Below are 24,836 nucleotides of genomic sequence, written 5' to 3'. Positions count from 1 at the left end.
GGATCAGAGTAGTGGTCCGATTCAGCAGGCCAGCAACTGTCCTGGAGGGCCAATAAATCTTCTCTCTTATGCTGTCTTGTAGCAGGAGTAGGCAGAGGCTCACTGCCCCTGGCCACAGGTCTACCTCGCCTTCCCCTTCAGTGTCTCCAGAGCACAGTGTGGAACAAATTTGGGGCCCAGGGCACCTTTCGGACCCACCAAGTTTTAGACAAGAGCTTCTTGTGGTGCAGAGTGGTAAGGCAGCAGACATGCAGTCTGAAAGCTCTGCCCATGAGGCTGGGAGTTCAACCCCAGCAGCCGGCTCAAGGTCGACTCAGCCTTCCATCCTTCCGAGGTCGGTAAAATGAGTACCCAGCTTGCTGGGGGGTAAACGGTAATGACTGGGGAAGACACTGGCAAACCACCCCGTATTGAGTCTGCCATGAAAACGCTAGAGGGCATCACCCCAAGGGTCAGACATGACTCGGTGCTTGCACGGGGGATAACTTAACCTTTTAAGTTTTAGAAAGAAGTTGTTCGGTAAATACCAACATTACAAAGCGGCGTATGTGCCAGTGTCGGGCATTCCCAACAGACGACGGCACTACTCCATTGCCGGCCGAGGCCATGAACTGGCGGCGGCGGCAGCAGCAGCAGCAGCATTGCCGGGCCTGGCCAAAGGAGCCCTGGGAGACTGCGGCTGGTCCTCCGCTCCTGCAGAGGCCCCTGTCGGGTGCGGCGGCGGCGAAGAGTCTCCGCCCCGGGCCGGGGAGTCGCTGCCTGACCCCACCCATCGGCGGCGGCGGCGTCGGCGGGGCGTGTGGGACGGAGCGTGTGCGAGAGGCGGGCGGCAGAGGGCGAAGGCGGCGGGCGGCGGCGGCGGCGGGGCCGGCTGGTTGCGGGGGGCGATCGAGGCGCTGGGCCTGGCTGCGCTGCGCGATCGGGCCGGGAGCGGAGGCAGGATGCTGGCGCTTTTCACCAAGCTTCTGGACTGGTTCCGGGCCCTCTTCTGGAAGGAGGAGATGGAGCTCACCCTGGTGGGGCTGCAGTACTCGGGCAAGACCACCTTCGTCAACGTGATCGCGGTGAGGCCCCGGACGAGGGGCGGCAGGCGGGACGGGCGAGGCAGGGCAGGGCAGGGCAGGGCGGCAGGGCAGGGCAGGGCCCGGCGCGGAGGAGGGAAGCAGGGAAGGAGCCTCCATCTTCCTCCGGCTTCTCCTTGCCCGGCCAGGACGGAGGCCTCGCTTCTCCCGAGAGCCGGAGGACGCCCCTCCCCAGATCATGCGTGTGCGAACGGGGGGGGGGGCATTGCCGCCTTCGCCCCCCCCCCCAACCCGAGAGACCCTCTTTGCTCCTTTCTGTAGCCAGGGCGACGGCTTCCCTTTCTGTCTACATGGGAACGGGGTGGGGAGGGAACGGCGGCACACGAGGGGTGCATTGCGGGTGAAGCCTTTTCTGCCCCCCCCCCCCGGGGCTTGCCCTCTCGCTGGATGGTTTCGTGGGGGGCGGAGAGGCGGAAGATGCAGGGTCAGGATTTCAGGCTTGGCTTCGGGGCGGGGGGACGGATCCTATGCCTAGATTTGCGCTGTGTGGGCTATTTAAACCGGAGCGTCTGACAGCCTTCTGCTGCTTCTTGGCAGGGGGTGGGGGGAGCGGGAATCCGATTGGAGAATGGAGGCTCAGAATCTAGGCTGGGTCCCTGGTGGGGTGGAGGAGTGCTGTTCTGTGATGGATGGTAATTTCATCTCCCCTCTTTCCTGATCAATATGGCAATTAGCAGGGTATTTTGTTTGGTTGCTGTGCCTGTCTTCTGTGTGTGCTTGACTGTACAAGTGGAATTTAAAATAGTGGGTATTTGTGTGATCTTAAGCTTCTCAGCATAAGGGCTAAGAACCCATCTTAGGAAAGCAGTAAGATCCCAGGAACAGAGAATTTCGACAGAAAGCCATGGCTTATTCAGGCTGGCATTTTCTTCCCCCCTCCCCCTTCCGTGCATTCTGCAGTAATGGCTTCAGAGAGGGGGAAAAGACATTAGACAGCACGTGGGATGGGGAACATCGGCCATGGGGAATATTGATAGCTGTCTTCAGTTTTCTGTCTTGGACCCTGACTGGAACTGGCAGAACTGTGAGGTTTGTGTTGTTGATTTAGTGAGCTACATAAGCAAAGTGAGGGCTCAGTCTAGGTGAGTTTGCAGAACTGGAATTCTTCCATCTTTTGCTCTTCCTGGAAAGAGGATTGCAGCATGGGCTCAGGCCAGAATCACGCGGTCTCTTCTATGAATACTAAGCATCTTTTTTTCCAGCAAAAGGAAGTGGATAGCAGTCATGGGAGCTACAAAGGCCTATTGCCTCTTCTCCGTTCCTGTTAATATTTTTAAAATTTGAGACTGTTTTCTTTAGAGTGGTACTCTTTTGTCCCAGCTATAGGATGTAGTAAATAGGGTTTATTTGTTAGGTAGGTTGTGTTTTTCAAAAGAAACTCAAGATTTAATCCCCCCATATATATTCTAACTGAGAGTGCCAGCTTGCTGTAATGGTTAGGGGTATGGATTTCTAATCTGGCGATCTGGGGTTGATTCCATGCTCCCTCACATGCAGCCAGCTGGGTGACCTTGGGCTGGCCACAGCACTGATAAAGCTGTTCTGACCAAGCAGTAATCTCAGGGCTCTCTCAGCCTCACCCACCTCACAGGGTGTCTGTTGTGGGAAGAGGAAAGGGAAGGCAACTTTGGGTAGGGAAAAGCAGCATATAAGAACCAACTCTTCTTCTGAGTGAATTCTTGTAGGTACTGCTGGGACAGGTGTGCCAGGTCGTGTCATGAGCCATGCAACTTTCCTGCATCTAAATCATGCTTAGCAGTTTTGGTGTAATTTGTATACATGCTGAATGTTTTTTAAATATGTCTTCTGGGATTCCCTTTTGCATATAGCCTTTTGTAATTTTGAGAGGGTATCTTTGATGGTTAAACATGTTAGTTCCCGGTCTCTCATTTATATTCCATTTGTTTTTGCTTCTGAGTGCTGACGATATGACAGTGCTTATTTGTCATTTGCTAAGTAATGGGTTTGGTCTGCTGTGCATATTCCAGCAGAGATGCTCTGTCACTGACCACTCATTTAGCAGTGTGTTCTGGACACGTGGTATCTATAAGTTTGGACCACCCTTTGATTTGAACTCTGGAACCTTATGCCTCTTCTTTTTAATACTGCAATTAGGGTACTAGAAAAAAATGTTCCCAGGCTTCAGGGTAGGTAAAAATGTTACGCTTGTTTTCATCTCACATCAACCTTCATAGAGTGTCATAGCCAAGGAATGCTTGAACTAATGAAGGGTCAACCCTCTTACAGCCTAACTTGGAATGGGCTTGAACAGGATTATTCCTTTTCAAAATAAATGGAAAATTATTGTTTTTCAGAGCTCTGTCAGAGGTTTCAGGCCTGTTGCGCTGCCAGTATTGCTGGTATAACCAAGTCTAGGGGCTTTCTAGCCTCCAACTCTTAATGGTAGTCTCTGCACTTGAACCTCCTTTCTCCACTGTAACCCAGCACGGTGGAGAATGGGTGCCTCTGTTTATGTCCTTTATGCTAAGGTGAAAGTATGTTTCAGTTATAACCTTGATCATCAGGAACCATTAAAATGTAATTCTTGATATTTCTCCAGCAAGTTCTAGGGCAGCAAGCCCCAATATGGCATTCATCAGTGTGTTTTCAGGAATCTACTGGCTGCCTCATCCCTTCAATATTCCTTTTTTTGTGTCCTTTGTTCTCATTTACCTGATTAACATACCCTGTGTCCTCGCACTCTCCGTTTCCCTTGCTCTCTTGCATGTCTCTGGCCTTCACTTCTAGCCTACTTCTCCAGACAGTTTAAAGACGTGCTGAAGACAATGGCTGAATGGGAGGGCTGTAGTGGTAGTGATTGGAGCGGGGGGGGGGGGGTCTCCAGCTGCTTCACTAGTCTCCAGCTGCTTCATCCAGTATTTTTATAATGTTTCTATGCTGCCTCTTCAGAGGCCTGCTCCAGGCACCTCCAGTTAAAAACTACAGTATTAAAACACAAGCTAGCTGTTGCGCTTAATATTTCTGGTAAGGCCTAGGAGGCGGAGCTAGTCTCATGGCTTAAGTGCTACTCAGCATTTAACACCCACTCAGGGCTGCTGTCCCGTCCCTGAGTGCCTCCTCCTCCAACTGGCTTGCCTGTCTGTCCAGCAGCCAGCCAATCGCCTTCCGTCTCCCACTCCTGACCACCCCTTCCTCCTTTCACTTCCCTCTGAGGCTGCAGATCCCTACTGCATGAGAGCTGCCCCTGCTGCTGAGTTCCCTGTCCAGGGGCCTTCAGCCTGCAGCCTTTCAAGGTCCTGGGGGGAGGGAGAGGCCATCTGCAGAGTAATTCCACCCCACCCACCCCCAATCTAGCACCCATTGTATTCCTGGATGCTTTGTCCCTAGTTGAACATAAACAATGTAAAAAACAACCAAATCAGACCATAATAAGCTGATAAGTAGCCCACAACTTGGCTTTGTTTGTCTGTGTTAAGGATAAGTGTTTTGTTGAAATTGTTAAGCCATAATATTTCCAGCATCAGCTGTAAAGGGGTGGGAAGGACCCTCACTATGAGGAATGAAAGTACATAAGAGCCAGAAGAGATTGGGAGTGAGGGGAGAAGAAAAAAGGATTTGTATTTCCCATCCCAACCTTAGTCAGGGAAACACACCTTGTCCCCTGTCACAACCAGAATACCTTTGTGCATAACCAGATATTTAAAACCTTTGCATGTACCCTTATAAACTTTTGTATGTGCCCTATTAAGGCAGTAGGAAAAGTGGAAGAACCAAGATGGGATAGATTGATTCTTCAGGAGGAGCTGCAAAGTATGCTAGTTTGCCAGGGCTTTTGAGGGGGTTTGAATGCTGGACATTTTTAAGGGAGAGAGAGATTTGGGGTTTGCTGTGGGTGGGAGTTGCCTGAAACTAAACCCTTCAAAGATGGAGGTCCTGTGGCTGGAGAGGAAGGGACCAGGAGAGGAAGCACACCTGCCTGTCCTGGATGCAACTGACATTAGCACAATCAGCTAGGAATTTGGGAGTGATTTTTGACACCTTATCTATGGAGGCTCACGTCACTTGAGTAGTACAGCTGGTGTTTTACTATCTTCACCAAGCTAAGTTACTAGCGCTCTACTTGTCCCCAGAAAAATCTTTTACACAGTGATCCATGCAATGGTCATCTCCAGGCTGGATTAGTGTAACTCGCTTTACCCAGGCTTACCCTTGTCCCTGCTCCAGAGACTGCAATGGGTCCAAAATGTAGCAGCATAGGTTCTTACCAGAACACCATGGAAGTGCACATATCCAGCCAGTGCTCAGACAACTGCATTGGTTCACAATTGAATTCCGGATCCAGTTCAGGGTTTTGGTATTAACCTTTAAGATTATTTACAGTTTGGGCCCATTGAACCTGTGGGACCACCTGGCGGACTATGCCCCCTGTATAGTGTTGTGCTCCGCCAATTCCAACCAGTTGGTGATCCCTGCCCCCCAAGGCATACATTTGGCCTCAACCAGGGCCAGGGCCAGGGCCTTTTTGTCCCTGGCCCCAGCCTGGTGGAATGAGCTCCTGGGAGATCTGCGAGCCCTTTAGGATTTTTCAGTTTCGAAGGGCCTACAAAATGGAGCTCTTCCACCAGGCTTTTGGCTGGGGCTGATAAATGATCTATGGTAGAACATCTATTGGCCTCCTCCCATAAGACACCAGAAGAGCCACCCTGGAATAAATAAATTAAATCTGAAGGACTACAACATCAGCAAGCTGATTATGCTGAGAATTGGAATCCCAGGCTTTTTTTTTACAATTGTTTAAAATCTTAACCAATCATTGTTTTATTTCTTGTGATCAATGTTTTAATGTATTTATTATGTTGTAAACAGTCCCCACTTGTCATCCGGAAGGGGTGGTTATATAAATATAAACTATGGAAACTATGTTCTCCTATGGTCCTTGGTGGCCCTGGACAAGGCCTGAGCATACTGTGGCAAACTGCTGGACTTCCTTTGGAGCTTGCGCCCCAAACACATGCAGCTGCCAGGTGGCATAATGACAATGAAAAGGGAAGGTGGAGGGAAGCAAAATGAGCTTTTTTTGAACAGGTACCTAATAGATTTATTGTGCCCAATTGGTGTGTGTGTGAAAATTGACACTCTTGAGATACCTCCACACATTCCATATCACTCATTTAAATCTGCTTTGACCCTGATAACACAATGCCATTTTTTCATCTAATTTTGGCAACAGAATCAACAGCACTGAGGATATGATTAACCATACTGAGCTGGCCAACCAGCTTGTCCTCCAAAACGAATTCTGGGGTGTGTACATATCTGTGCTATATCAGATAGTAAAGTAGCCTCTTGTTCTCGAAAGGTTAAACAACAATAAATCTATTAGGTTTCTAAATGCCACACAACTCCTGTCTTTGTTTACAGAACATGGATATTTGAAAAAGCTTCTTAATTCTAGCATTCGGGCATAGTATAAAGAAGATGTCAGTGTTCTTCTTAAGACAGGCAGCTGGCCAAGCAAGGAATTGCCTACCACTCTCAGTCTTGGGCCTAACTTTGGCATCTGCTTGGGACCATCCTTGACTACTGTCTTCTGCATGGGTTCATCTGTTCTGAGCTGCCTTTCTATCTCTCACTCCAGTCTCCATGCTTTAAGTCATACTACTTGGAGCAGCTCCCACATTATTCTCTGTCTTGCTACTCTTTTTAAGTACTGTTGTAAGAACTTCTTTAGGATGAAAAAAAGCCCATCCCTCCGCTGTCCTTGTTCTGCTGCCTCCTGAATCTCTCCTGCATGCCCTTTCCATCCAGCTGACTGCATATGTATGCTGCCTTATGTCCTACATGGTAGGTAGCACATGGTGCTTTTAATAGTTGGCATTAATATCTTTCTCAAGATCTCTCTAAGGCCTGATTAAATATGATACTGACAGACAAGACCTAAATAATATTGCACATGTCTGGCATCTCATTTAAAGTATGCTCAGCTGCTTCAAGTGTAGTACTGGCCCAGTGGCACAATGCCTGTTCAGACTGTTCAGTCTGCCACATTTTGACGAGAGGGTGGGTCACTTGCTGTATCACATGGGTGAGTCTTGCTTGTCACTGTTCTGTAGCTTGGGCTTCTGATGATAAGGCAGTGAGCATGATGAAGCATGGATAGCTTGAGGATTATGGTTCTTTCAAGCACTGGGTCAAATCTTGTATCTGGAGATATGGTAGTGATGTAACAGCTGAGGCTGCAAGCTGGGAAGCCCCTCATCCATGGACAAGTCTGCTACTGCCTTTTAGCCTCTCCCCCCCCCCCCCCCGTAGTCTAGGGATAATTAAGCCTTGCAGTCTTCTTGTGGGTGTGCTAAAATAATACGTATGAGATCCATTAAGCACTCAAGCAGCACTTTAGAAAGCACTTTTCTCCCCTTTGTTGTCCTTACTAAGGCAAGAATCTGATATCCTAATCCCATTTCTGGAAGGGGTGTCAGTTCTTATTTAGGGAACTTCCTGGTTGTATGGCTAGGCTAGTCAATGATAATTTTTTGCATTCTATTAGAAATGATGTAACTCATCAAAATTATAGCAATTCGTCTGAATGGGTCAGATCAGCTGTGATCAGCTTGTATTGTGTAGCAGCTTGTGGTTTTGTAAGCAGCCATCTTGAATAAAGTTTCAGTCTTGACAATGAAGATGTGTCCTTGGACAGATGCTCTCCCTAAAGGCTTCATCTCAGTATTATGAGAGTTATGTTGTCTTCTAAGAAAAGCCATGTGGAAATAACAGGCTTGGACAAATTCTCTTTGATGGTAGGAGCCAACCCAAAAATTTAGGAACCAGACATTTTCCAGCCATGATACGTTAGGCTGATGGAGCCTGATGGGTTCAAGGTCACCCAGCAGGCTTCCATGACAGAATGGCAGTTTGAACCTGGATTTTATACATCCCAGATCTTTTCCATATGCTGGAGTTACTCCTGATTTTCTTGGGAGCCATTCCACAAACACTGGATTTGGATTGGGCAGGGTTCTTCCCCATATCTGACCTCCCTGTATATTATTACGATTGTGGACTCCTCTGTACGTGGCTTAAACAAAGGTTTTCAAGGTAGAGTTCTGTTTGTCATCAGTATTGTTATTTGTGGTGCCACAGCACCCCCTGTATTAAAAAAATGGACCTAAAATGTTAATCTAATGCTGTAGGGTTGTGATGATAGTTTAAAGAGGTTCTCTGAATTCTGAGTGTTTGTTGTTTGTTTATTTTAGGTAAGTCTCTAGGCTTCTCTTGTGGCGCAGAGTGGTAAGGCAGCCGTCTGAAAGCTTTGCCCATGAGGCTGGGAGTTCAATCCCAGCAGCCGGCTCAAGGTTGACTCAGCCTTCCATCCTTCCGAGGTCGGTAAAATGAGTACCCAGCTTGCTGCTGGGGGGTAAACGGTGATGACTGGGGAAGGCACTGGCAAACCACCCCATATTGAGTCTGCCATGAAAACGCTGGAGGGCGTCACCCCAAGGGTCAGACATGACTCGGTGCTTGCACAGGGGATACCTTTACCTTTACCTTTACTAGGCTTCTCCCTCATGGAGATAATACCTTTTCTCTTATACCTGCTAGAGGCTAGAGTCTTACATTTTTTTAAAAAAAGGGAAGTTGGAAATTCAGAGAAACTAATTAAACAATCACTACAATAGTACAGTATTATATTTTAGGACCTTTAAAAAAGATCAAGTCACTGTTGAGACGGGTGGTGGTTTAATGATGACGATCATCCAGTCATTGAAAAGTGGGTTGAAGGTGGGTGGGAGAAAACTGGAACATTATGCACTCAAAATCAACTTCCAGAAAAAGATCAGAATAAAACTGACACCCTGCTGCCAAATAATCAAAACCCCATGTGCAAAATCCCGTAGTCTGATACTCTGGCCACTAGTGGGACTCAGATTGCCCCTCTTTCTCTCCCCTTGTCAGTCTGGCCTTGGGAAAAGTCTGACCCAGTTGCAGAAGTGCCGTAGCAAGTTACTTAGGCCAATCGTGTAGTGGTGACTGCAGGGCCAGGCCAAGTCGATTGGAGGCTGCCACTGGGCTCAGGTGAGTTGTGTGGTACCAGATTGCCTGGTAACCTGGAGTTGCAGGGGGAGTTGCACGACTTGTATGGTAGTATGTTGCCCAGTAGTTTGGCCTGACCCTAATGGGTTGTCACACAAAGGCAAGAGGGAGGGGAGGAGGGAAAGGGCCTTCCCATGATTTGAAGGCTTGCAATACTGTTGTGACCTGGTAACCCCACAATGGCCACAGAGATCTCCTTTTTTTAAAAGCACAGGTGGTACATCTAATATTGGGGGAAACTTAATCCCCTGATGCATTTTTTAAATTCAGATTTCTTGCAAACTTGAGGTTTGCTCAGGCTTGTAGAAAGATCTGACTTGTGTATTCATGGTTCCAGTCTCTGGATTTAAGTTTTCCCATATGTGGTCATGTAGAGAATTATATATATATCCTGTCAACAAAAAAGTAACATCTAATCCTGACCCAATGTAATTCCATTATTGTTCAGAAAAATCTCTGTTGAACTGAACACTGGAAACAGTACAGAAAGCAGCTGGTTAAGATCGGGACAAAACCCTGGAGTAAATAGTGTAATCTCATGCAAACTGTTAAATTTGCATTTCTGTTGAAGATAACTAAGAGACTCTACAATAAAATCGTTGCTGAATTTACCAGGCGCTACACTGAAATTTATAGGGAGCATGACAACCTAAGGTAAATATGAGCAGACAGTATGATGCAGTGGTAAAGAAGGCGAATGCAGTCCTGGGCTGTATCGACAAAAAGGCATCATATCAAAATCACAGGATGACAGTCCCGCTGTATAATTGGTCAGACCCCACCTGGAATACTGTGTGCAGTTGTGGAAGCCTCACTTCAAAAAGGATGTGGGCAAAACTGAGTGTTTGTTGAGGAGAGCGCTGAGGATGATCCAGGGCCAGGGGACCAAGCCTTGTGAGGAAAGGCTGAGGGACTTGGGAATCTAACCCTAGACAAGAGGAGGTTGAGAGGGGACGTGACTGCTCTCTTTAAGTACTTGAAAGGTTGTCACTTAGAGGAGGCAGGGAGTGGTTCCTGTTGGGAGCAGAGGATAGGACCTGCAAAAATAGGTTTAAACTACTTAGGTTTAAACTACAGTGCTGGTTAGATATGGGGGGGTACTGGTGGTTTCACAGAGTATTCAGCAGTGGAATTGGCTACCTAAGGAGGTAGTGAGCTCCCCCCACTGGTGGTCTTCAAGCAGTGGCTGGACAGATACTTATCCTGGATGCTCTAGGCTGATCCTGTACTGAGCAGCAGGTTGGACTAGATGACCCCTCCAAACTCTATGATTCTAACCTGGCTCCTGCAATTTGTCAGGCCCTACACACACATACACACAACTTGTGAAAGAAGAAATGCTTTGAATGCCCTGCAAAAGCACATTGGGAAACTATTGTAGGAAAGAAGGTCACTTGGAAGATTTTTTTTGCATATGAGAGATGTAATGAAACACATATAACTCAAGCTTATATTTATGCAATGTAACATCAGGCCTACTGTAATGTTGATTGTGAAAAATATATTTGTGGGGAAAAGTCCTGATCTGCAGTAATACCAGAAAGGTATGCTCTCTCTTTAAAAGGATGCAAACAAACCAGTTCTGAGCTGGATAAAAGCTTTCCTCCCAATATGTCAGGTCTTGGTCTTTAGTGTCTCATAATTTCAGGTGGTAGCTATGTTGATTTGCAATAAAATAGCTAAAGAACAAGGTTAATGGGGTGTGAGCTTTGACTCTCAAAACCATATACTCTCAAAATCTTCTTGCTCTCTAAGATGCTATTGCAGTCAAATTTAGAGTATGATGTCATTATAATTGTTCTCTGCTTGTCCAAAGTCTTCCTGGAAAATACACTGGACAAGACCCAAATGGCTAAAAAAGTAGAACAGGCTATCTTAAAGGGGAGGGTGGGGATAACATTTCAGGGTAATCTTAGTGAAGAAAATCACTGCATACAAACCTGACTGCACAAGTGCCGAAAATGTTGTCCTTTGCCCCCCTAGGAGCCAGCCTAAGCTTCTTTATCTAAAGAAGTCATGGGAGGCCAGCACACCTCCAGATCAAGCTCCATCCTATCAATCTAGGCTGTAGTTCCATAGGATATCATAAACAGGGTTTGCTCCCTTCCACTTTGAAACGGTAGGAAGTGAAATGGACCATTGAAATGGTTGGCAACTCTTTCAGTGACCTTGCTTCTCACCACTTCAAAGCAGGAGAGAACGAAATTAATGGGTGACATAGTGTCCTGGCCTCTGTTAGCCACTTCTGCGGTCTGTTTCTTCTAAGTGGGGGGGGGGGGGAGAGAAGTAAAACGGATCAGGCTGAACCAGCCAGCCCGTCTCAGGTTTTTTGGTTCAGTTTGGGAACACCCTGACCTGGAATTTTCAGGTTTCGGCCGTAGTCTGAATCACACTTTCAGCCATACATTTGTTAAATGCAACACAAGAAGTAGTCAACATACATATACAGAAAAACAAAAGAAAAATCCACTTTCTTCAGTAAATAGATTGTACATGTGATCTGTGTGAATAGGGCTGTTAGATGATCAGATCCTCATGGCTGTGGCTTCCTTTCCTCTCTCGCTCCTGTTACTGCTTGCCTAGGTTCACAACCTGGAAGTGGCTGAGGCCATGGCATTGGGACTCAGTGGAATATTGCCCAGCCCAGTGATGGCGGTCTGCACTCTGTTGAGGGGCAGTCGGCCACTTGGGAGAGGATTTATACTTCTGGGAAATGTAAGATTTCATGGCTGATCTACAGTGCTTTTGTTCTTTGTGTTCCCTCTAATTAGTGTTATTGCCTTCGTTAAAACACTAGCAGCTTAAGATGGAGTACAGAATATCACATGTGTAGCAGGTTGGACTGCTGCAGTACTCTTTGCAGATTGTCGCCTTTAAAATCTACAATTTTATTTGTAGTCACTTAAATGCTTCTTCCATCTTTTGACTGACACAGGCCAATAGAAACTAGACTGAGGACACTGCCAATAAGAACTGCCAAGAAACAACCTGAGTGCAGAGTGATTACCTCTCCCACCCTACCCCCATACACACCTGTGCTTTAGTCCACCAACAAGGCCCTGCTCTGGAAGCAATCGAGGCTTTTTGGTACAGTCTTAGCCCTCAAAGCTGTGGAGGGCTCTCGCTTGGGAAGGGTGGCTCTTTAAAGAAATCCACAAATTTAGTTCTTCCGCTATGGGAGAGGGTTTGGGAAGAGAGCTTGCTGTCTTTTAAATCTGCCACTTAGTTTCTATGTTGCTTTCCAATTGCTATAAAGATTTAGCTATTAAGTAACTTTTACTCCTAAAAGCCTTTGAAGACTGGACTCTATTATGATTGTACTAGAAACATGGCTGTCAGTTGCTATAAGGTGTGTATTCTGCACCACACCCATTTATGTGAAGCTTGGGATGCTGTGGAAATACAGGAATCACAGGCTCTTGTCACGGACTTTTGTTGATGCACAGGGGAAGACTGTTTTCTGTTGTCTGTGTGGATACAGTTTTAAACCAAATGGAAGAAGAAGAGCTGGTTTTTATACACCGCTTTTCACTATCTGAAGGAGTCTCCCAGGGGCTTACAATCACTTTCCCCTCCTCTCCCCCATAACAGACACCCTGTGAAGTAGGTGAGGCCAAGAGAGCCCTGAGATACTGCTGTGTGAGAGCAGCTCTATCAGGACTGTGACTAATTCAAGGTCACCCAGCTGGCTGCATGTGGAGGAACAGGGAAATCCAACCTCGTTCTCCTGATTCAAGGCTGTTGGTCTTAACCACTACACCATGCCTGCAGTTGCTGTAATCCAAACAAATGGGGATGTTTTACCAAATGACGTGTTTGTTAAAAATTGAAAGCATTATTTTTTCCAAATAAATGATATTAATGTATCCCTGTTTACAAAGTTTCTTCAATTATTTTGGTATAAGTCAATATAGAGCAAGAGAAACGTGTAAAGAATGGGTCTTAACGTAACGCCGCATCCTGGGCGTAAAAACTACCAGCGGAAACTCAAGCAGACATTCTTGAGTTTCCGCTGGTAGTTGAAGAAGAAAAGTTGGGTTTTATTCTTGCTTTTCACTACCCAAAGGAGTCTCAAAGTGGCTTAAAATGACCTTTCCTGAGAGACCCAGCTTGGTGTGAGAGCCAGCTTGGTGTAGTGGTTAAGAGCAGCAGCTCCTAAACTGGCAAGCTGGGTTTGATTCCCTGCTCCTCCACATGCAGCCAACTGGGTGACCTTGGGCTCGCCACAGCATTGATAAAGCTGTTCTGGCTGACCAGTAATATCAGGGCTCTCTCAGCCTCACCCACCTCACAGGAGAGGAAAGGGAAGGTGAATGTAAGCTGCTTTGAAACTCCTGGTAGAGAAAAGCGACATATAAAAACCAACTCCTCTTCCCTCCCCACAACAGACACTTCAGAATCACAGAGTTGGAAGGGACCTCCAGGCTCATCTAGTTCAACCCCCTTCACAATGCAGCAAACTCACAACTACCTGTCCATCTGCAGTTTCATGTCCAGGTGATGCCCCCCTTCCAAGAAAACCAGAATCTCTGGCCAGTCCTCCCAAATCCCAAAGTGGCAATCAGTATTTCTCTGGGCATGCAAGAAAGGGCCTCAAGATCCAAATACTGACACATCCCTTCCTTCACAACCTGTGAGATAGATGAGGCTGAGAGAACTCTGATAGAACTGCTCTGTGAAAACCACTCTAACAGGTCTGTGACTGGCCCAAGGTCACCCAGCTGGCTGCATGTGGAGGAGTGGGGAATCAAACCTGCTCTCTAGATTAGATGCTGCTACTCTTAACCTCTACACCAAAAGCTAGGAGCATATTTTTAAAAGAAGTTGATGGTTAGAAATTCTTCGTATTGTACAGCTCAATATTTCATATTTGCAGTCTGGGGAGCAGCCTGCAGAAAGTATGTACAGGAATAGGGCAAATTTGAGTTACGGAAGTTGAAGCATTTGATCTCCACATCCCTTTGATATGATGGTGAAGCCACCTTCTATTGAACGTCCATCGAAGTCAGTATTCCCTATTCAGACTTGCAGAGACTGTCCATGGTCTCAGGTAAAGGTGTTGCACACCAGTTTCTACCTGATCATTTCAACTGGAAATGCTGGGATTGAGTACGATTTGTCAAGCATTCAGCTTGCTAGGACAACCTGGAATTCAATTTCTGGGCACACAATATAATATGCTTATTTAGGGGTTTTTTTGGGAGGAGGGGTTGAAATCTGTTTTAGAACTGTTGCAACCAAAGCTTTATGATTGAGATTCGGTCAGCCTCTTGCCTGGTTTTCTGGATGAGTGGCTGCATATTTATTGTTCTCTCATTGCCATCACCATGAAGTGCTGAGGCCTGAATGCTTTTAAGGCTGAAGAAGACCATCTTTGCTGTTTACTTTCCTGTTCAAGGAAACTGTCATTTGGGGCAGTTCTAGACCTGAAAGGCAAAGCTGTCATTGTAACATAAGAAAGGAATGGTTGACCCTTTGGCCTTTGAAAGGTGAATTCCTTTGTAGTCAATTTTCAGTTTCCTCTAGTATTATCTTGATCTGTGCATAATCGTGTAATTCACAATTCCGTTAGTATACATCTTGCACCTGCAGCTTCTGTCTTTTTAAGCTCTTATTGTATGGACAGCTGGGAGGTGAAAATTATGGAGGCTCTAAGCTAAGTGTTTCCAGAAGCCAGGCTTTAGGTACATTCAGCCCTGAAAAGGGGACTGATATGATATGAAGTCTCCACTTTTATTGTTCATCAGATATTATTAATTGATTGATGATTGGTTTTGTATACAGGCACTCCCAGCAAGCTGGCTTGAGGTGGTTCACAGTCATATAACATAAACAATATCCAATTCCATAAAAACCACATACAATATACAACAATAACCTCAAAATAATTCCCGATTACATGGCGAAAAATAAATAGGGATCTGGTGTAGATGGGCCAAGGTTGGACTGATGTGCTCCTTCTGACCCACTCCAGTCAACCTTATAGTGGCAGCTTTTGGCACCATTTCAAATTTCCAAATACTTCTGAAAGGCAACCAGGTGTCGAGAGCATGACATCACAGTAGTCTAATGTAGAGGTGACCAGGATATAGCTCGCAGTGGCCAGATCTTTTCTCTCCAGGAAAGTCCACAACTGGTTAACTAGCTTAAGTTGGTAAAAGATACTTCTGGCTGCAACTACCAGCTGCTTATTTATTTGTAGGTTCATGTTCAAGATCACCCCCCCCCCACACACACACACACTACAAACCTTTTTACTCAAGGGGAATGCAGCCACATTCAGAATGGGTTACACCTTAAATCCTGAATCAGACCTCACCAATAGCACTTCCATCTTGTCCGGATTACATTGTGGACCCCTGACCTAAACAATTTGCCTCATCTAGGAAAGCATGAAATTACTTAGACACCACCTGTTCGATCAACTTCCTCAGGAATGGAACATTTGAGACTGGTCAAGAGTTATTGAAGGACTCCAGGATCCAGGGTAGGGTTCTTTAGAGGTGGGTACACCACAGGCAGGTTTAAGGCTGAGGCTACCATTAGTCACTTGAGAAGACATTAATAGCTTCTTGGCCTTACCTTCTTGGCAGATAAGTAGCCAAGAAGGGCAAGATCTTACAAGTAGCTGGTAGGCCTCAAATTTCCATGGATGCTGTCCACATCCGCAGACTGAATAAACTGAAAAGTATCCCAAACAACTGAACAGGTCAGGACAGATGTGAAAGGTTTTACCTGCAAATCCTGCCCAAAACAGTGTCAACAGGCCACTGAGAAGTCTACCTCCTGCAACCCAGGTCCCAGTGAGCTCTGGCCATCTGGAACAGCTGTGCTGTCCTATGCTGTGAAGATGCAGTGGTGGCAGAACAGTGGAACTTTGGCTTACATTACAGCCAGGAAATTTCCTCATTCTAGAGGTCAACCAGGGCATCAACAAGAAAATCCCCAGAGCCATCAGAAAGTCCTTTGGATCCAAATAGCCCTGGGGCCAGATCTCCTTAATAAATTCCCTACTAGTCTTAGGAATCCTACAAGTCTAAGCTAAACAAATAGTCATCTGTCCATAACAAAGGAACTATCCTTATCAATTCCGCCATCCTCAGATTGCAATCTCTGCTCTCTACAAATTTATCATTGTGTCAACGTTGTTGTGTAACCATTAACAGGCTCACAACGGCTCTAGCCACAGATGTATTCTTACATGTTATCAGCTGTGCTACTGATTTTTGTTAAGAAAGATTATTGCATTAACGTGTCCCAATGTTAGTCATCTGCATCGATAAGTAACAGTGAGGCCAGTGTTGGGAAATGCACGATCTGCTGTATTGATGATCCTGGAGGGCATGGGTAGCCCTTTGCCCATTCTCCAAACCTTTATACATTTCCTAATATATAAGTGAATCCTTGTTGTTTCATTGTTGAAGCGCTCAGCATCCCGCATTGCTCCTTCCAAAACTCCACTTGGAGCACTGGGCAGTAGAGTTGCCATCGTGGTGCAAAGAGTACTGTTGGAACAGAGGGTGCTTTGAGGTTGCTGTCACCCGCTCAGACAGCAGAGGCTGTCATTGTTAGTCCAGATGCTTTACAACCAGGGTAATCAGCATCTCTGCAGAAGGCAGCAATGGGCACCTGTATAAAGGCTGCAAAGGCACGGAATGGATTTTATAAGGAGAAATTTATTGGCCCATGGGTGAAAATCTGGCCTCATTAGACACTAGATATTTAGGTCTCAGTCATTTTTTCACACTGTTCTGTTTCAGTTTTCAGCTGTAAGCTTGAACTTTGCTGTCTAGCCTGCATTTCCCTGGAGGCTCCGCACTTGGCTAACCCGCCAGACAGCAGTGGACGCTCCTTTGGAGAACTGCGTTACATACGGCAAGGGGGTAATAATGAGGTACCTGGCAGGGTTGGGTACATTTTCCTCCGCACGTCTTTCCCTCAGATTGGAATGATTAAACCCTGGCTCATAAAGGGAGTGTCTATTCTGTCACAAATCCCTCTCCAGCTTGAACTTAGTTGAATCGAATCAGAATGCTGCGCGGTTGTGTAGTCTTTAAGAGTTTCAGACTAGGGTCTGGCAGGCCCACGTTTGAATCCCAGCCCTGGCTTGGAAACTTGTTCTATGACCTTGGGCAGTGTCAGTGATATATGCAGCCTAATTTACCTTACAGGGTGACTGTGGGGGTAAAATGGAGGGATAGAGAACAATGTCAGCCACTTCAGATTTCCACCATGGAGAAAAGTGAAGCAAGTAAGTACTTTCGGTGACTTTTCATTGGCTTTAGAAAGTGGATCCAGTGTCTACGAGTCACATGGAAATGCTTGCATGTGACTGCCATTCTGTTTTATCCTTGGCATACAGGAACCAGTTAATGCAGGATGCTGTGAAGTGCTCTGCTTGGGCCTTGATTCTTTGTAGTTGTTCAGAACAGTCTGTGCTGAAATGACAGCTCACCTCACAAGTATATCCTTATAAAACCGATAACTTTAGATGGTAAAAGTTTAATTTGGACTTGAATGCTCGGTGGTTAGCCTGAAACAAGATTGCTGACTAGGTTTTTCTAGCTAGCCTTTGATCTGCCTGGATATGGCTGTTCATAGGTTAAGGATTGGCAACCGACAGAACCAAAGAGGTCTTCCTGGGGCTTCAGGACTCTTGAGAGAGTCAGTAATGTTCCATCTGCAGGGAGCTTAAACACCAAAGTACAAACTACAGATTGGATTTTGGATTGGGGGACCTTTGAGAAGAAAACATGGCAGGCTGAAAAGGAAATTGCTTCATGGGAAGACCTCGATCAGCCCTGAAAGGATGGAACGGGACAGAATAAAAGAATTATTCTGCCTACTTCTTAACATCATAGAGATGGGTGGACAAGGAAAAGGGAAGCACTTGAGTAAAACAGATGGGTGGAAGGGGGCATGCAAGTCAATTCCTGTTCCTCCCTCCCCTCCCACCCCCTACCCCCTAATAAAAAGAAAGCAGAGTATTCCCTTGTATGAAATTGATACCAGTGCGACATTTGACCAATTTCTGGTTATGCTTTCAACTGGATAGGTTCTATTTTTGTCTGCCAAGGTTTCAACCTGATGCTACCTATACCTTTTGTGCACTAAAAGTCAGCAAAGAGGCCTGGATATTAGAGCCCTTTTTCTCCCACCCCCTTTTTGAAACATGCTGGAAAGATTTTGGAGAACTCAGAAGCTTATAGACTGTGTTGGGTTATGTGTTATTTTTGTAATTTAAGATACTTCTTGGCTTTGGTTTGGGATGTGGGAAAGGAGGAGACTTGCCAAAAATAAACTATTTCTCCATATTAAAATGTATAAAATTCATGGCACAAATTAAGTATGCTATAATTTCATGCAGGGAAATAGCCTAGAAATAATTATTGGGTTTTGTAAAAATCTGATTACTGTACAAAAAGCGCCCCTAATGAGCGTTATGTGCTCTGTGCTCCATGGCTGCTTTGGTTTACGTGAGCTGAGTTTGAGTCTCCAGGGCTTTTCTGCTGATGCAGCAGGAAGATAATAAGGGAGCATAACCTTTGCATGTACAAGACCTAATTTCTGAAATACTGCAGTGCTAGGGGCCATGCCATGTGTCCAGGAAGGCTTTTTTCAATTCTTAAGAGTGTCACAATAGGATGTGATTACTTAGTGATGGAATAGTCACTCTACACATGCCCGGAGGCGCTTGTTTATATATTTCAGTCCTCAGGCGGAAAACAGGCTAGGGGAAGTGAGCCAATCAGACTGTGTCAAGAGGAGGGTGGTGGTTCAGTGGTTGAGTAGATTCCATCCTGGGCATCTCCAACTAAAAGGATCAGGAGGTAGGTGATGTGGAAGTCTCCTGCCTATGACTTGGGAAACCCTTGCCAGTGACAGCACCTGTATTTCCCTTAACAGACCGGTGGTCCGATTCAGTATACTAAGTCAGCTTCATGGCCCCACCTTCCCAGTTGAAAGTTCATAGAGATATTTCAGATGTTTATTTTATATAAGTGAAATCTGATTGCCGAATATCAGGACCCCTGCACACAGCAGTTGTTAATGATATGCTTATGCCTATAACAAGATGCATGCATACCGTTCATGTTGCACAGATGAGCCTGACAAAGGAATTATTTTCTGAGTACACCAGTTAGGATAAAAAGTACACTTTGTGTAGACAAGACCATTGTGTAAGACCCCGATGGTTTGATAATAATGTCTGGACTAGAAAATTGTGTTGGGAGCTCTTTATATCCTAACTAGGTTTAAGGCCCGCTGTACCCAAATACAATGGGCGCTCGCGGGCAAGCGGTTGGGTGGCTCCCCTCTCCCCGGACTGGGTGCCCCCCCCAAGGCCCTGGCTTTGTCCTGGGAAGCGTTTCCTCCCCCCTCCCCCCCTGAGGCCCCAAGGCCCCGAAGCCCGTGTCCCGGCTTCGGCGGCAGGAAAGGAGCAGGGCCAACGCAGCGGCCCTGCTCCTTTCCTAGCAGCGAAGGCTCTTCCCCCGGCCCCCTCACCTCCCTGACTGACACTCAGGGGCCAATCAGGAGCTTCCATTGTATGAACTAGCACAAACACTCATTGATAAGCATGTTATCAGCCCATTTGGGGTATGAAAGTCCAAATGTGGGAAGAGATTTTTCACAGGTATTTATCGTTTTCAAATAAACCTGAATCTATTTTCAAAAATCCCCCCAAAGGGGTTAAATTTCCCAAGCAAAATGCTTTAAAGAAAGAACAGTGATCAGTCTGGATACCTAGCTTACTCTCCACTTCTATTATGGAAAGAGAAGATGATGATTTCTAATACTCTTCCTGTGTTGATACTGAAAAATAAGGCAAGATAAATGCAGTTTGCTTTCAGGGCTATATAACTAGGGTGAAGCAGGGCAGGTTGTTCCAGATTTCAACAGAATCCAGTAGTTCTGTGTTTGGATACAGGTTGTTCCAAAACAATGGTCTATGCTGACCATTTCTGATATGACCCAGGGAACAAACTGTTTCCTACATATATTTTTGCAAACGCCTGTTGTCCCTCTTGCAATTCTATAAACAAGTGACTTGATCAGTGTTTGTCTTGTGGCCTAGTTAGACGGTCAGGTCTCTCCTCTTTCTATACAAAGTTTGTTTCTCTTCTTAATAAAACGTCTTTTAAGAAGCTTGACACTTTACTCTCTTTACATATTTAAATGCTGCTGACATATATCCTATCTGAAAACATTTTTTATTAGTTGTCTCTTAATGCCTGACTGCCCATTAACCATTCCTGTTAATCCATCGGTATCTGAACATACATTTTTTCATTCCTCCTTTTTCTAGACTTGGATAGCCATCATAGTAAATGATCTTTTCTTTTAGAATCAAGTGTTCAGACTCAGTCAGAACTCTTAGAGCTCCACTTTCTGTGTTAAATGATCTTCTTTGGTCATGAAACTCGTTGATAATATATCAACCACTGAATATTTCTTCCTTCATCTTGAATATTTTGCCATGTTCCTCTTATACCTTTTGAGCTGTGGTGGAATAATTTCCAGGAGAGTCGGTCTGTTGCACGGGTGGGGAAGGGGGCTCTCCTTCGCTGTCTCCAGGGCGGACATCACGGGGGCTTTCTCACAACGCAGCTTCAGTCCACTTCAGCGACTCTTTGCTGGTGGATTTTGCCATTTTACACATCAAAATCTAATTGCAAAATGCATTGGAAGTGGAATGAAAGTGTGTTATTTATTGTGTGTGAGGCTCAGGCCTCTAAAACGTTGCTTTAGCAGTTGGAGCCTAGGGGAGCCAGGCTAGAGAGAATTTGTGCTCCTTCCTGTGTTTAGGAAGCACTGAGGGCAAACTAGGTGTGACAGCCTCCTCGGGTCTGACCTGTGGTCGCCATTTTAAAGACTAATCAGGACACTTTAAAGTGCTCTGAGGATCCAATGAGGTGCTGTTTCCGCATGCTCGCTTCAAGTGCAAAAGCCATGTGTGTGTGGCCATTTCAGCACTTGAAAATGTGGGTGAGAGGGGAGGAGCACCTTATCCAGCAGTGCTGTGGGCCCAAGTAGGATCAGGTCTTCACTCCATTTAAAAAATCATCTTGTTAGACTTTAAAACAGGGGTAGTCAAACTGCAGCCCTCCAGATGTCCATGGACTACAATTCCCAGGAGCCCCTGCCAGCATTCGCTGGCAGGGGCTCCTGGGAATTGTAGTCCATGGACATCTGGAGGGCCGCAGTTTGACTATCCCTGCTTTAAAAGGATGGTGGTGTGAACAGGTCCGACCTGGGGATGTCGTAACATCTAATTTGGCCTTGAGCAACTAAGTGAGCAGCGTGTTACAGCTGGTAGGAATGATGAGCCTGGATTGATATCCCCACTGGATCAAGAAGCCATCTGGTGGTCCACCAGCTCTCCACCTCAACAAGCTCACAAGGCCCCACATGTGCCCACAATCATGGGAGGGATTCTAGGATTAAAATTTGTTAAACATTTATCAGGTGACAACGACCATATATGATCATGTTGACTCTTCCCGCCCTCCTCCCAAAATGTCCAATGATGGGCTGGAGGGGGTGGGAAGGGGAGGGGCCCCTGGTGGGCATTTACACAGCTCTGCTTCCCAGCCATATTCTACACAATCACACCACTTCTGGCGTTTCTTAAAGCCTGAAGAATGTTTCTGCGGTTTCTCAACAGCAAAAAAAATTAGAAAGGCTGCTTTAGAAAGATTGTGAGTCACGAAAATTAAGAATCATAGAATCATAGAATCACAGAGTTGGAAGGGGCCATACAGGCCATCTGTCGTGGTTCGGTCCTTGGTGGCTGGGGAACCGGACCGAACCCCGCCATCAGAGGCGCCCGCGATCACGGAGGTAGGGCATGGTGATCATAGGCAAGCCGGCAGCTGGGCGCCCCACCCGATCGTTGAGGTGGCAATGGCCGCTAAAGAACCTCAATGTCCCCCTCCACCTTTTGACAAGGGCCCGGAGATGGCCCTTTGTTCCAGGAAAATGGGCCATCGGGAACCCCGGAAAACCTCGCATATGTGCATGAGTCATGATTGTATCAGCATGTTCCCTCCGCAAGTACTGGGTGGGGCAATACAGCCTAAGGAGGTGGGTTTTGTATAAAAGGGAGCTTCCACCTGGAGTTCGGTGGAAGCTCTTACTCCATACCAGCGGACTCCACGTTGCTGAAATAAAGCTTGTTCCTGTTGTATCGTTCACCAGGCCTGGCGTGACGTTTTCTTCAAAGGGGCACCCTGGTTTTTCAGTTAGCAAGCGGGTCCCCGACATCGTAAGAGCTTCCCACCGAACTCCAGGGTCGGCATCGCATCCGAGCGCTTATCGGGACGGATCCAGAGATGGCGTTTTCAAGCAACGGGGCGGTCTCGACCCCCACGAACCCCGGGAACATGAGTTTAATGTCCCCGGGAGATTTCCTCCGAAAATCGGGGGGCCAGGAGCAGCTGTCCGGGACCCCGAGACCCTCGGCAGTGGCGGCCAAGGGAAGGCGCCGGGCCATGGGGTTCCCAAGCACGGCGGGGAGCGCGCCGAGGTCTGGGGGGTTGGCCCCAACCTGGGACACCCAGCTGAGGCAGGCGCTTCGCCCGGTAGGACCTGAGGAATCCCTAGAGGACCTGCGGCGGGCCATGGCGGACTTGGCCAGGCGCTTGCAGGCAGCTGAAGCCCGTGAGCAAGCTCGGGCCGGGCCCGGAGGGACTGGTAATACAACGGCGGAGGGGATCGCGTCGAGTGAGGACGTCTCCAGCGACGAGGACGAGCCCGGCACTGGTGAGCGGGCCCCGGACCCCGACCCGGAGCAGTTTTCAGTCCCGAGTAGGCGAGACGGCCAGCGGAGAGGCGAGACAGCAGAGGATCTCGGGGGAGCGGGTGAGCCGACGGGGCGGCGAGAGCCGGACCAACGCAGGAGCGACGTGCAAGGCAGGGAGCGGCACGGCGTCGTTGGGCAAGTTGGTAGCCGGTGGAGCGGAGGCAGGACGAGACGGCGGACGCCGAGAATCCCGGATCCGGAGGGGGTTGGACTACTCTCCAAAACGTTCCCCCCCAGAGCTTAAGGCGCGTTTCGACGGGACGCCGGACGACCTCCCGCAGTTCCTCCTCCACGCGCTGACGCATGCCCGGAGGTATGGAGACCGGTATGAGGACTCCGAGGACTTGGTCTGGGGGGTGGCCTCGTGTCTCCAGGGAAAGGCGGGTCAGTGGTACCTAGGGTTGGCCGAGCGCGGCGACCCGGCAACTCGGGACCTGCAGGACTTCGTGGTCGCGCTCCGCCGACGATTCCAGGACCCCCAGGCTGAGGACAAGGCAAAGAGTCGGATCAAGGGACTTCGACAGGGTACTAGGGGGGTTATGGACTATATAGACATTTTCCGGAGGGAAGCAGGCAAGGTGTTCTCCTGGAACGAGGAGACCCAAATCGAGTACTTCCGGGAGGGCCTTAACCCGAAGCTTAGGGAATGGGCCGTGATCAAGGGGACGGAAGAAGATCTGTCTACACTGGAGGGGTGGTGTTTTGTGGTCGCCAAGCTGGAAGCCAGCCTGGGTTGGGCCGCCGCACCCCCCCGGGAGGCCAAAGGCGGGTCAGCCGAGGCGCCGAGACCGGGCCCCGACAACTCTCGCCCCAAACGACCCCCGAACCCCGAGCGGGAAAGGAGACGCCGGGAAGGTCTGTGCCTGAAATGCGGGGGGTCAGGACATTTCGCAGCAGCGTGCCAACGGCAAGGGGGGGAGGACCGCGGGCTCTCCCAGGGGGGAGGTGCGACACGCCCCCAGCAGGCACGCCGGGCGGAGGACCTCCGCAACGAACCGGGAAGCGCCCAGGCGACGGGAAACGGCCAGGACCTGCTGTAGACGGCGCCGGGCAGCAGGTCCCGCGGTGCGAGGGAAAACCCCTACAGCATGAGGCGCGACCTCCGAACGTGGTAATTTTAGAGCTCCGGAACCCGGAGAACGGACTAAGTTGGGTGGGGGAGGCTCTTTTGGACTCTGGATGCGACCACAGCATGGTCCACCCCCAGATAGCCCGGGCTTTGGGGCTACCGAAGCGCATTCGGAAGGTTCCCCTGGTTTTCGTCCAGATGGACGGCAGCCCGATTCAGGGGGGACCTTTCGGGGAGGAGGTGGGTCCTATCGCCATCCACATAGGGGACCACCAAGAGCTGCGGTGGCTGATCCAGGTCCCCGTAGCGGGATATCGGGCGGTGTTGGGCCTGGATTGGCTGAAGGAACACAACCCCGTGGTGGACTGGCGGGCGGGGACCCTGAAGTTCGACTTGACGGTGGGTGCACGGCATCGGGTCCCCCACGAGAATTCCAGCCACAAGAGGACGGCGGCGCGTCCCAGGGGAGCGGCGGCGGCGCAGCAGGAGATACCAGAGCCCGAGGTCCCGCCAGAGTACCGAGACCTCGCAGCCGTTTTCAGCGAGCGGGAAGCGGACGAGCTACCCCCACACCGCCGCACGGACTGCGCTATCAACATCCCAGAGGGGGCGGTACTACCCAAAGGGCGCATCTACAAGATGAGTGAGGGTGAGCTCAAGGACCTCCGGGAGTTTTTGGGTAAAAATCTGGCCCGAGGTTTCATCCGGCCCGCTTCCAGTCCCATGGGAGCTCCAGTCTTGTTCGTCCGGAAAAAGGATGGGTCCCGACGGCTGTGCCAGGACTACCGGGGCCTCAACGCCATCGCAGCGGGGAACGCTTACCCCCTCC

The 24,836-nt window shown here is 48.1% G+C and overlaps 1 protein-coding gene across 1 annotated transcript in view; it reads left to right on the top strand.

Annotated features, from left to right (window-relative positions):
* The first annotated feature begins 816 nt into the window (after positions 1-816).
* ARL8A (ARF like GTPase 8A) overlaps positions 817-24,836 on the top strand; it is a 37,196-nt gene continuing 13,176 nt past the window's right edge. The window contains exon 1 of the mRNA XM_077335079.1: positions 817-1,064. Within this exon, the coding sequence (XP_077191194.1) occupies positions 942-1,064 (123 nt within the window). The 5' untranslated portion in view covers positions 817-941. The remainder of the gene's footprint in view (positions 1,065-24,836) is intronic.

Source organism: Paroedura picta, chromosome 4 (assembly GCF_049243985.1).
Source record: "Paroedura picta isolate Pp20150507F chromosome 4, Ppicta_v3.0, whole genome shotgun sequence".
Taxonomy (NCBI): domain Eukaryota; kingdom Metazoa; phylum Chordata; class Lepidosauria; order Squamata; family Gekkonidae; genus Paroedura; species Paroedura picta.
Note: the sequence above shows the minus strand (reverse complement) of the source record. Positions and strands in the feature narration are given on the sequence as shown.